The 12,447-nt window shown below is 40.2% G+C and overlaps 1 protein-coding gene across 9 annotated transcripts in view; it reads right to left on the bottom strand.

The window, feature by feature from the left end:
- PDE8B (phosphodiesterase 8B) overlaps positions 1-12,447 on the bottom strand; it is a 265,652-nt gene that overhangs the window by 120,480 nt on the left and 132,725 nt on the right. For all 9 annotated transcript variants that reach the window (XM_027039572.2, XM_027039559.2, XM_053224203.1 and 6 more), the window contains one exon: positions 2-192. In XM_027039572.2, the coding sequence (XP_026895373.1) occupies positions 2-192 (191 nt within the window). The remainder of the gene's footprint in view (position 1; positions 193-12,447) is intronic.

Genomic DNA, 12,447 nt, shown 5'->3' with positions numbered 1-12,447 from the left:
CCTGCACACTGCTTCTGCATCAAAGTTTCGAGTCTGTCTGTGATCTATTACGATAATTTCATGATGTTTATCTAGAAAGCATTCCAGGGCTGACTCTGGAGTCCGGGCAATATTGCATCTATAACCAGCTCGGTCACAGGCCCACCAGAATCCATCACTCTGACTATCTTCCTTTGCAAAGATCAGCAAAACCTGAAACACACGCAGAAAAGCATCTTACAAGAAATCATCATTCTTGCGAGACTCTATTAAAAAACAAGTCTACGGTATAACGGTTAAAAATGCAGTGTCTAGAGAGAAGCTACCCGAGTTCAAATCCCAGCTCCCCCAACTGGTTCCAGTGTGTCTTTGAACAAGGTATTTCCTTCATTTTTCCTACAGTTCCTCCATTGTCAGACAGACATGCCATGCCAGCTAGTTGTGAAACTTACAGGAGCACGACGCAGGCGCTCAGTCACTGGTGGTGGCTGATGCTCATTTTTAATTTCCCCAGTTGGCTTTGTTTTTAAATATTTAAGCAGTGAAATTAACAGGATAATTAACACAGGTGAGACTACAGTTCACACTTATACCTATTTGGTTCCAGTACAGGTGGTGTTGGCCTCACAGTACCTGAAGACCAACCCTCTGAGCCTAGCAATTAGATCCCTAGAAAGACACAGGAAAGGGAAATAACTCAAAGCAACCTCAAAAACTAATTTTAACACCCAACCCATGCTAGAGTCTGGAAAGAATGACCATGAAATGTGAAGATAATGGAGCCAAATTGAGGAAAACTTGCTCCTTTCTGCCTGAGAAGTGCAGCCCCACTGGAAAGAAGCTGGCAATACCCTGTGTCCCCCTCACCAGCCCCAGGGCTCCAGCACCAGATTCTCCGGCAGAAAGCCCGAGAAAGCCTTCTCACCACCTGAACTTGTTCATTTATTTGCTTGATTATGCTCTATCCTCCCACTGGAATTGAGCTTCAGGACCGCAAGGACCTGCCTACCACGTTCCAGCTACCCCCTCCCTCACCTGTGTGCCAAGATGGCACTTACTAGCTGCTCAGAAATATTTGGTGAGTTAAAGGTTAACTAACTGTAGAGTTCTCTGTAAAACGCAGAAGGGTTTTATTTACTATGATTAGAAATAAGAGGTTCTCATAAAGAGATGCAATTATCTCAAGACACAGATAAGGCATTTAATGGTTTTCAGCATCCACTCCTGGTTTAAACAGTTAGCAACAGAAGGGTTTTTGTCACAACATGAAGTGCCTTTAAGCCAATAACCAATATCATTCTTGATGATGAAATATCAATGTGCTTCGTTTACATTCACAAAGACAAATTGTGCAGCCATTACCATTACATTTTTAAAATGTTTTATTAATTAAAATTTGGCAATATATAGAAAATAGACACAATACTATAATAAACCTAATGCACCCAACACCCAGCTTCAGCAATAACCAACTCCAGGCCAATCTGTCTTCATTTCTACCCTTCCCCAATTTTCAACACTTGCACTGGTTTGCAGCAAGGCCTGCATATCACATTATTTCATTCATTGGTATCTGTTAAAGACTTAAAAAAAAAGAAAGAAAAGAAAACCACAACACCATCTCATACCTAAACCTCCCCAATAGCTCCTTAACATCATAAAATATCTGAATGCATCATAAATGCCATTTGTTTTACACTGTTTAAGTCATTTCCTCTTTTCCCAAATACCATGTTTCCAGAAGAGACAGAATCATTTTCAACATGATTTTGACATTTTCTTCTTTTTTAATAGAACTTGTATTTATTTATTTACTTTTTTAAGCTGTATTTTATTTTTTTTAATGAAATTTATTGTCAAATTGGTTTCCATACAACACCCAGTACTCATCCCAACAGGTGCCCTCCTTAATACCCATCACCCACCTTCCCCTCTCCCCTACCCCCCATCAACCCTCAGTTTGTTCTCAGTTTTTAAGAGTCTCTTATGGTTTGCCTCCTTCCCTCTCTGTAACTTTTTTTCCCCTTCTCCTCCCCCATGGTCTTCTGTTAAGTTTCTCAGGATCCACATAGGAGTGAAAACATATGGTATCTGTCTTTCTCTGCCTGACTTATTTCACTTAGCATAATACCCTCCAGTTCCATCCACATTGCTACAAATGGCCAGATTTCACTCTTTGTCATTGCCAAGTAGTATTACATTGTATATATAAACCACATCTTCTTTTCCCATTCGTCAGTTGATGGACATTTAGGCTCTTTCCATCATTTGGCCATTGTTGAAAGGGCTGCTATAAACATTGGGGTCCAAGTGCCCCTATGCATCAGCACTCCTGTATCCCTTGGGCAAATTCCTAACAGTGCTATTGTTGGGCCATAGGGTAGGTCTATTTTTAATTTTTTGAGGAACCTCCACAATGCTTCCACAGCAGCTGTACCTCCCAACAACAGTGCAAGAGGGCTCCCGTTTCTCCAGATTTTCTCCAGCATTTATAGTCTCCTGATTTGTTCATTTTAGCCACTCTGACTGGCATGAGGTGCTATCTCAGCATGGTTTTGATTTGTATTTCCCTGATGAGGAGTAACGTTGAGCATCTTTTCATGTGCCTGCTGGCCATCTGGATGTCTTCTTTAGAAAAGTGTCCATTCATGAGATTTTGACATTTTCTTCTTAGCACATGGCTTGAAATCACACACTAGTAACACAGGATGCAGCCACACTTATTAAGAGCTCACCCTGGGCTAGGTCTGTCACTCCTCACTCCAGAGTGCTCCTAAAAGTTTTTGACCAAAGAGCTACTTCTAGGAAGAAGTGGCAGGTGGCTCTTCTAAGAGAATTGAAGGGCACAGCCTTGTGGATTTGATAATGAAGAGAAAGTCTTCAAATGAAACTATTAACAAGAGAGCTACAGTGTACAAGTCGGGTAGAATAAATTGGTTTGTGTGTAAAGTCAATAACAGCTATGGTATTAACACGAAAAACTCAATACACAGGGCTTAAAAGTCGGAAAAGATGAGAGAATTTCTTCTTTTTTCTTTTTTTGGAGTTAATTCTTTTTTAAATTTATTTTTTAATTTACATCCAAGTTAGTTAGCATATAGTGCAACAATGATTTCAGGAGTAGATTCCTTAATGCCCCTTAGCCCATTTAAACCATCCCCCCTCCCGTAACCCCTCCAGTAACCCTCTGTTTGTTCTCTGTATTTAAGAGTCTCTTATGTTTTGTCCCCCTCTCTGTGTTTATATTATTTTTGCCTCCCTTCCCTTATGTTCATCTGTTTTATAAGATGAGAGAATTTCTTCTCAGTCCTCTGTCTAACTGAACTAGGACTTGCTAAACAAGAATCTCAACACTTTGGATTTCCTTTATACCATCTGGCCTCAATAACTGACTAATACAATAAGAACACACTGTATTCCCATGTTGGGCACTGCTGAAGATTAACCTCGTAATACTTACAGACTGTTCCACTTTGGAAAAATAATGTCATTAATAAACAAAAATTTTCCAAGCACCTACTACGTTCCCAGCATTGTCTTTAACTGCTTAGAGTACAGTGATGAAAATAATAAAGACCCTTGCACTATAGAGGTAGAGGGGTAAAGAACATGAATAGTAAGTAAGCAAATGACACTGAATGTTAAAAGTGCTAAGTGCTACGTACAAACAGTAGGAGAGGGGAAGGGAGAGCAAAACTGGGCACTGGAAGCAACATTAAGGAAAGTGGTTAGGGTAGGTCTCGCTGAAAAAGTAACATAGGCACAAATGCCTGAAGGAAACAGAGAAGGAAGCCAAGTTGATGTCTGAAGGAAAAGCACTCCAAGCAGGAGGGGGCTCTACTGGCCCCTAGAGTGGGAAGTGTGCTGGATGTGTTCAAAGAACTGTAAGGAAGCCACTCTGACAGAGGGAAGAGTGAGAGGCAAAGTCTAGTTTGCAGCAGAGGGCTGGGTCACATTAAGGCCATTTGAGGAACTTATACTGGATTTCCCATGAGAACTCACAAAACGGATTCAAAGCGAGCAACGGTATTAACCATGTCTTGTTATTTTCTGTAGTTCTAACGCTTTGACATCTAAAGCCCTGCGACCCTGTGCCTCCAAAGAGGGTTAGTCAATTTCTGGAAATAGCAGAAAACATGCCTAGAAAAGCACCCTTCAAATGCAAATCAATCCAGAGCCCAGACTCCTACCACTTCTTTTATCACGCTTGAATGCGTGGAACCACTATTCCACCTACCCTAATCACTCCAGGGCCAGGAATCAAACAACCAGAGACAAACCTCTATGCCCCAAATTCCCCTGCGATGATTCAAGCTGGCCAAACCTGCTTACCCTCCTTTACCCATTCCTTCCCACAGAAGCCACAGTGAGACTCTTGCCCACATTTTCCTCTTGGTCTCTCTGCCTCCTGACCAACCTTGGTGCTAAACGTGTGGTCTGTCATGGCATAGGGTGCCCCCTCCTCCAAGTGACAAACTGTTTAATCATAGTCATTTCCTGATCTGTTGGCCTCACCCTACCTAAATAATAACATCTTCATTTTAAAACAAGACTAATTATATTGTAAAAGCACTCATGAGAGAATTTCTTTGGGTAGTGTTTAAAATTCTTCCCATTTAAGGGTAATGTATGGAACTATTAAGTTATTATAATGTATACCTGAAACTAATATAACACTGTATGTTAACGGGAATTAATACTTAAAAAAATAAAATTCTTCCCATTTATTAAAAAAAAATCAGAAAGACTACTTTTCAATAATTCAACTCCTAAGTGAAAAATCTACAGGAATAAAAATACATATGCATTTTACAGTGAAGTACTATAGTAATTACCTTTTTTTGATGTATGCCTATCTCTGGAACATTGCATCTTTTCTAGGAAAGTCGCGGGCCCAAGTAACTAGGGTTGGACTTTCTGCCCCTATCTCCCAGCGCAGCTGGGCTAATGATATTCTGTTTCCAGAAATTTGGGATTTGAACAAAAGAGACACAAAGGCCAGGAAATGAGACCTGTAGCTCATTAATAATAGAGATATGGAAGCAAGAGCCTTCAACTCTTGCTGTCAAAGTACTCAGAGATGGCTCACTGCCACACTTTCTAAGCCAGAGCTTTCAATTCCTCCTTGAATTCTACAAAGAAAAAAAAATTGCACGAATACGTTTTTATTCATTTATTTACTTTGTTGTATAAGGCAGCTCTCGCTTGCAACCAAAGAAAACCAAAAAGACCTAAAGTGATACAGTCCCTCTCCCTATTTAACATTCTATGTATCGGGTGCCTGGGTGGCTCAGTTGGTTAAGTGTCCAACTCTTAATTTCAGCTCATGTCATGATCTCATGATTCTTGAGATCAAGCCCTCCGTCAGGCTCTGTGCTAGCAGTGTGGAGCCTGCTTGGGATTCTCTCTCTCACCCTCTATCTCTGCCCCTCCCCCACTCACACTGTCTCCATCTCTCTCAAAATAAAAAAAAACTTAAAAAACTTAAAAAAATTTTCTATGTATCAGTACTTAGTTTGTTAGTCATGGCCACTTGTAAGTATTTACTGACCCTTCACTGAGGCAAATCTCAAAATTTCAGAAAATAAACTTTAAAAATAATTATTAAAGGCATATGAATGAATTTGATCTGTAAAGAATAAGAGTTAAGTGACCCTTTTATTTGCTTTAATAATATAGAGAATATTCAAAGAGTATGTATTGATGATCTATTATAAAGTGTTATGAACTGGGAGAAAAAGCTGATAGAGACGGACAAAGTCTAGTCTCTGCCCCTAGGAAGCAAGCAGGGGAGACAGTCAGGGGAAGATAAGTATAGTAAATGCACTACTGAGCAGTGACCACACGAGGATAAGGATATGACATCCAAGAAGAGAATCTTGGCACAGGGGAATGGGCAGAAGGAAACAATTTTGTTGTATCTACCTCACTGCACTGCTGTAAACACATCAAAAGAGTAGATTAAGATCTGATCCAGGTTGAAGCTTGGGACAATGAGACAACACCTTCCTTCTGGGACAGATCTGGGTGGACTTGAGTCCCGTCCAGGGTCAGAACACTACTAGAGGCAATCCTTGGTAGGGCCAGGCTCTAACAGCAACTACAAAAAGCAGCCCTAAATGATGGCAAAAATGACTATTCTATGACCTTCATAAATTCTGTCCAAACATGAAAAATCTTAGTTGGTATTAACTGTGTAATGAAATAAAGTAAAACTGTAAATGAAAACGTTAGAAACACGTTTTCTAGGGACAGATCTGGGTGGACTTGAGTCCCATCCAGGGTCAGAACACTACTAGAGGCAATCCATGGTAGGGCCAGGCTCTAACAGCAACTACAAAAAGCAGCCCTAAATGATGGCAAAAATGACTATTCTATGACCTTCATAAATTCTGTCCAAACATGAAAAATCTTAGTTGGTATTAACTGTGTAATGAAATAAAGTAAAACTGTAAATGAAAACGTTAGAAACACTGAAAACTAAAATATTTTCTTTTAAAAAAACTTACAAATAGCTTGAACAGTATGTGCCTTCTCCAAATTGTGTAAGCATAGAATACAGAGTGAGCATCTTTTCTATGACTGGTGAACTACAAAGTCCTAAACTTCAATCAGCTTCCAGTATTTCATCTGCCCAACTTTCGGTGCCATGAAATAGGCTGAGTTTCATTAATTAATACGTAGTTTTGTTTCTGTTTTTGTTTTTTTACTGGTACCACTTCCTCTGTGACATTTCATTACTTTCATCACAAACACTCTCCATGGATTCTGATCATTGCTGCAAGTTTAACGACCTCTGGCTGCAGCTCTAGAACATCTCAATGTGACAGTGTGAACATTCCCACCCCAATCAGCTCTCTCCTCTAACTTCATTTACATTCAATTTAATCTTCCCTCTGGCAGGATCACTTCTCATTTCTCTGATGCACTTTCATCTGTGTTGGCTCATTCCCTCTCTGAATGATCTGTTTGTGTGTAAGGTCATGTGTGTGGTCATGGAGAGACAAGATGGTGACAACTAACTACACACTTTGCTGTCTGTGCCTGCATGGACGAACAGTAGGCAGAGATCAATCATGAAGACTTTGAAAAAGTGACGTCATTGGTTACTGACTGCGCCACGCATCTGTTATTTACATAGTGGTGTGTGGACTGAAGTGCTAGCAACACAGTTCATATTTAAGGCAATTATTCAATGAGAACACTGATGTAATTGCAATCCAAAGCATGTTGTGGGGATCTGGTGTGATTTATCTCAACTCTGAAACTGTGCAAAGCTAGGGCAACCTATACTGCTTTTCACATGTAACTACAAAGAACTCAAACTGCCAGGCAGGGTCTCCCTCTTTCTGCAAGGAGACTGCTACCTAAACCTTCCTAGAACCACAATGTTTTATTCATCTCTCCATCTAAGCTAGAATGACCAACTAAGGGCTGATCCGTGGCAGGGCCAAGAGAATCAAGCAGAGGGGTCTGGTGGGAGCAGCCTCACAGGGGTAACACAGCCTGCAGGTGACTGGGAGAAGGGCGTGTCCCAGTAGAAATTACAAGAACAGGGCCCAGGACTCCTGTAAGCAGGAATGGACTCTGAGGGTGGTCCATCACCCCCCATTCCACAGATGAGGATGGTACCTTCCCAAAGCCAAGCAGCAACAGAGCTGGATCCACATCTGCCAACTCCTGCTTCGGTGAACTTTCCATGGCTCCAGTAGATGCTCTCTTGCTTTGCTGGGAATCCTTGTAACTATTCCTTTGACAAGTTTAATCAACAAATGCTTACAAATACCTTTGAGGAAAGCAATAATCTGTCTCGGATAGTCAAATCAGTATGAAACGATTTTCTCAGTAAAGACTAATTATGAAAAATATGAAGATAAAACTAACCTTTCCCTAAAGAAATGTCACTTATTAGTATTTGTATAAACAAAAATGAGTCTACACATCTCTACATGCATTCCCCCTGTATATTAAGCATCAATTTTCAGAATACTTGGTTTGGCTTTAAGCAAACACTGGGTAACAAAGAGCTTCTAGAATAGACCACACGTATAGATTTTATTAGTATTAGCCACATACTAAACTATTGACCAATGTGATCAGGTGAGGGGTGAATTCAGCAGGTACAAAATGGTTTGAGAGCATTCCTTAAACGTCTCTAGGAAGGTGATGCTATTAACAGCTATGGTTTGATGAAAATTTAAGAGCCAGCCATTATAATGAAAGTACTTTAAATACAGGATCTTATTCAATAACTCTTCAACAATTATTTGGAGGTTGGAATTATCTTCAATTTAGAGACATGGAAACAAAGCGCTACAAGTGTTAAGAGACTCACCCATAGCCACACAACTAGCAAGATTTGAATGAGGTCAGCCTGACTCCAGAGCCTGAGCGATGATGTTAATTTTTTTTTCCCCCTGAAATATGGGACCAAAATTCCTACCGACTCTGTAATCGCATGGAACTGACTGGGCTAGGTGGAAGCCATGACTTCACAATAAAATGAAGGACAGACAGGACAGGAGAGTCCTGCAGCAAGTTACCATGTCAAAGCATCTCTACAACTCAGTCATTTCACTTAATATGTAAGGATAGCCCCCATGAGGCCATATGAGCTCCAATACTGAACAGTTCCAGAAAATCCGTGTCCGTGCAATATGGAAGAATAAATCTTAAAGCCAAGTACAGCCTTGGTAGGAAACACTTAGGCCACAGTTGTGATGAATAGGATTTCCAAATCCAGTTGGAAAGCCCAGTGGGAGTGGCAAAGCGGGGGAGGCAGTGGACAGCACCATAAGCAGAAACCTGCCAGTTCTACATACTGAACAAGTAAATATCCTCAAGGCAGTGATGAAGCAAAGGCCACTTCATTTTGAAATGCTGATATGAATCTCCTGCCTCAAAATATTTCTCCTACTTTTAAGTTTCTTGCCAAGACTGGACAACAGGACTTTTAGTATCAGTCCCGGCCACTCCCCCCAGGAGAGACGTCCTCTACGATACCATGCTGCACTTCTTCCCAACACTTCCACCCATTCCGCTTCTCACACTGCTCCTGACAGCTCATGCAGGGCATGCAGAGCTCCATGTTACATGCCCTGACATGGGAGCAAGTTTCCCCCAGTGAACTGAGAAATGCACCCAAAGAGCAACCACATCCTGAAGTATTCTCATCAAGCAAGTTCCTCCCATGCCCTAAGGACTCTGGCGGATCCAGCTCTTTAACATTTGCAGCATGCCAGTGAAGTAAAAATAGATATTTTTCCCCAAGTTGGGGGAGGGGGAAGGCGGGGGGGGGGGAAACAAACAAATACGAAGGCACTGGACCTAGTATGATTTTTCTAAGACAGTCACATTATCAGTAGCAGAAGCACAGAAACACTTCACTAGATATGACTGTCCCTTAAGCTGGAGTGTTACAAATGACAGAACTGACTGAGCACACTTGTCTTCCACTGTAGCACCTATGACAGAGCCTTGAACATACAGGTGCTCTGGAGCTGGTTTCTGAAGGGATCAATGAAAGTATGTTTCAATCAGACCAAGTGGGAATGACACGTTAGTTCTCAGTTGAGGGTGTTATCTTTTTAAAAACAATCTCTTGATTACTGTGTACCTCACTCAGAGAGGGACTCCTGACCTCTTGCATCTGCAGGCATCTAGGGCCAAACTCATGTGATGGGAATCAAGCAGCAAACACAGTAGCACTGGAAACATTCCAGCTCTTGCCCTGAGTGATGAGTGCACCGTATTCATTTTGTTATTTCATAGTTTACGAGTAGCAGTTAAAAATAAATCCAAAATTAGAGACCACTGTTTTTCAGTAGTGGAGTATAGAGCTGTTTATGGGAATTTTAATACTACCAAGGACTAGATCATGTCTGAGATGACAGAAATACAGTATATTTGAGACTCTGTTATAAAAATCTGACCACCACACATGCATATTAAAAAATTACTCAAGGGGCGTCTGGGTAGCTCAGTCAGTCAGGCATCTGACTTTGGTTCAGGTCATGATCTCACTGTTCGTGAGTTTGAGCCCTGCACTGGGCTCTGTGATGACAGCTCAGAGCCTGAAGCCTGCTGCAGATATTCTCTCTCTCTCTCCCTCTCCCTCTCCCTCTCTGTCTTGCTCTCTCTCTCTCTCTGCCCCTACCCTGCTCATACTCTGTCTCTGTCTCTGTCTGATAATTTCTCTAAGAAATTATCATCTTGAACTGGGAGTAGGTAAAGACTTTTAGAATACAGAATTTAATAACTATAAAAGAAATGATAACTTAGGCTACATCAAAATTAAATTTTGCTTAAAAGCCAAAGTTAAGAAGATGAATAGAAAAATCAGCCTGGAAGAAAATATTCACAAAATCCATTTTTTTATTTTAAAGGTTTTATTTAAATTCAGTAGAGCTAACATATAGTTTAATATTGGTTTCAGGAGTGGAATTTAGTGATTCTTCACTTACATACAACTCCCAGTACTTGTCACAACAGGTGCCTTTCTTAACACCCATCACCCATTTAGCCCATCCCCCCACTTCCCCTCCAGCAACCCTCAGTTCTTTATAGTTAAGAATGTCTTATGGTTTGCCTCCCTGTCTTTTTTTTCCTTTCCCTTCCCCATGTTCATTTTTGTTTATTGAATTCCACATGAGTGAAATCATATGATATTTATCTTTCTCTGATTGATTTATTTTGCTTAGCATAATATACTCCTGCTCCATCCACGTCGTTGCAAATGACAATATTTCATTCTTTTTGATGGCTGAATAACATTCCATTGTATATAAATACCACTTCTTTACTCATTCATCAGTTGATGGACGTTTGGGCTCTTTCCATAATTTGGCTAATACTGATAATGCTGCTATAAACATCAGGGTGTATGTGCCCCTTCAAATCAGTGTTTTTATATCTTCTGGGTAAATTCCTAATCATGCAATTGCTGGGTCATAGGGTATCTCTATTTTGAGTTTTTGAGGAACCTCATACTTTTCTCCACAGTGGCTGCACCAGTTTACATTCCCACCAACTTTCTCACATCCTCGCCAACACCTCTTATTTCCTGTGTTGGTAATTTTAGCCATTCTGACAGGTGTGACGTGCTTTTCTCACTGTGGTTTTGATGTGTATTTCCCTGATGATGAGTGATACTGAGCATCTTTTCATGTGTCTGTTAGTCATCTGGAAGTCTGGAAAAATGTCTATTCGTGTCTTCTTCCCATTTCTTAACTCCCCATCATTTGTTTTTTGGGTGTTGAGCTTGATAAGTACAGATTTGGGATCATAACCTTTCATCAGGTCATTTGCAAATATCTTCTCCCATTCATAGGCTGCCTTTTAGTTTTGTCAATTATCTTCTTCGCTGTGCCGAAGCTTTTTATCTTGATAAAGTCTCAATATTTCAGGTTTGCTTTTGTTTACCTTACCTCCAGACACACGTCTAGCAAGAAGTTGCTATGGCAAAAGTCAAAGAGGTTATTCCCTGTGTTCTTCTCTAGGATTATTATGGTTTTCTGTCTCACATTTAGGTCTTTCATCCATTTTGAATTTATTTTTGTGTATGGTATAAGAAAGTGGTCCAGTTTCATTCTTCTGCATGTTGTCATCCAGTTTTCCCAGTACCATTTGTTGAAGAGACTTTTTTTTCCATTGGATATTCTTTCCTGCTTTGTGAAAGATTAGCTGACCATATAGTTGTGCATCCACTTCTGGGTTCTCTGTTCTGTTTCATGGATCTATGTGTCTGTTTTTATGCCAGTACCATACTGTCTTGATGACTATATCTTTGAAACAGAGCTTTAAGTCTGGAATTCTGATGCCTCCAGCTTTGCTCTCTCTTTCAAGGTTGCTTTGGCTATTCACAATCTTTTGTGGTTCCATACAAATTTTAGAAATGTTTGTTCTAGCTCTGTGAAAAATATTGGTTGTATTTTGATAGGGACTGCATTTCAAGTGTAGATTGATTTGGGTAGTATCAATATTTTAACCATATTTGTCCTTCCAATGCATGAGCATGGAATATTTTTCCATTTCTTTGTTTCCTCTTCAATTTTTCTTCTAAGTGTTCCACAGTTTCCGGAGTACAGATCTTTTTTCTCTTTTGTTAGGTTTATTCCTAGGTCACTTATGGTTTTCGGTGCAATTGTAAATTGGACAGATTCTTTGATTTCTTTTCCTCCTGCTTCATTATTGATATATAGAAATGTAACAGATTTCTGTACATTCATTTTGTATCCAGTGAATTTGCTGAATTTATCAGTTCTAGCAATTTTTTGATGGAAACTTTGGGTTTTCTACAGAGTATCGTTATCATCTGTGAACAGTGAAAGTTTGACTTTTCCCCTGGAAACCTGGGTGCATTTTACTTCTTTTTGTTGTCTGATTGCTGATGCTAGGACTTCTAGTACTATGGTAAACAACAATGGTGAGAGTAGACATCCTGGTCTTGTTCCTGACCTTACATTGAAA

Source organism: Acinonyx jubatus, chromosome A1, assembly GCF_027475565.1.
Source record: "Acinonyx jubatus isolate Ajub_Pintada_27869175 chromosome A1, VMU_Ajub_asm_v1.0, whole genome shotgun sequence".
NCBI classification, from domain to species: domain Eukaryota; kingdom Metazoa; phylum Chordata; class Mammalia; order Carnivora; family Felidae; genus Acinonyx; species Acinonyx jubatus.
This window is presented reverse-complemented; position numbering and strand designations above follow the sequence as displayed.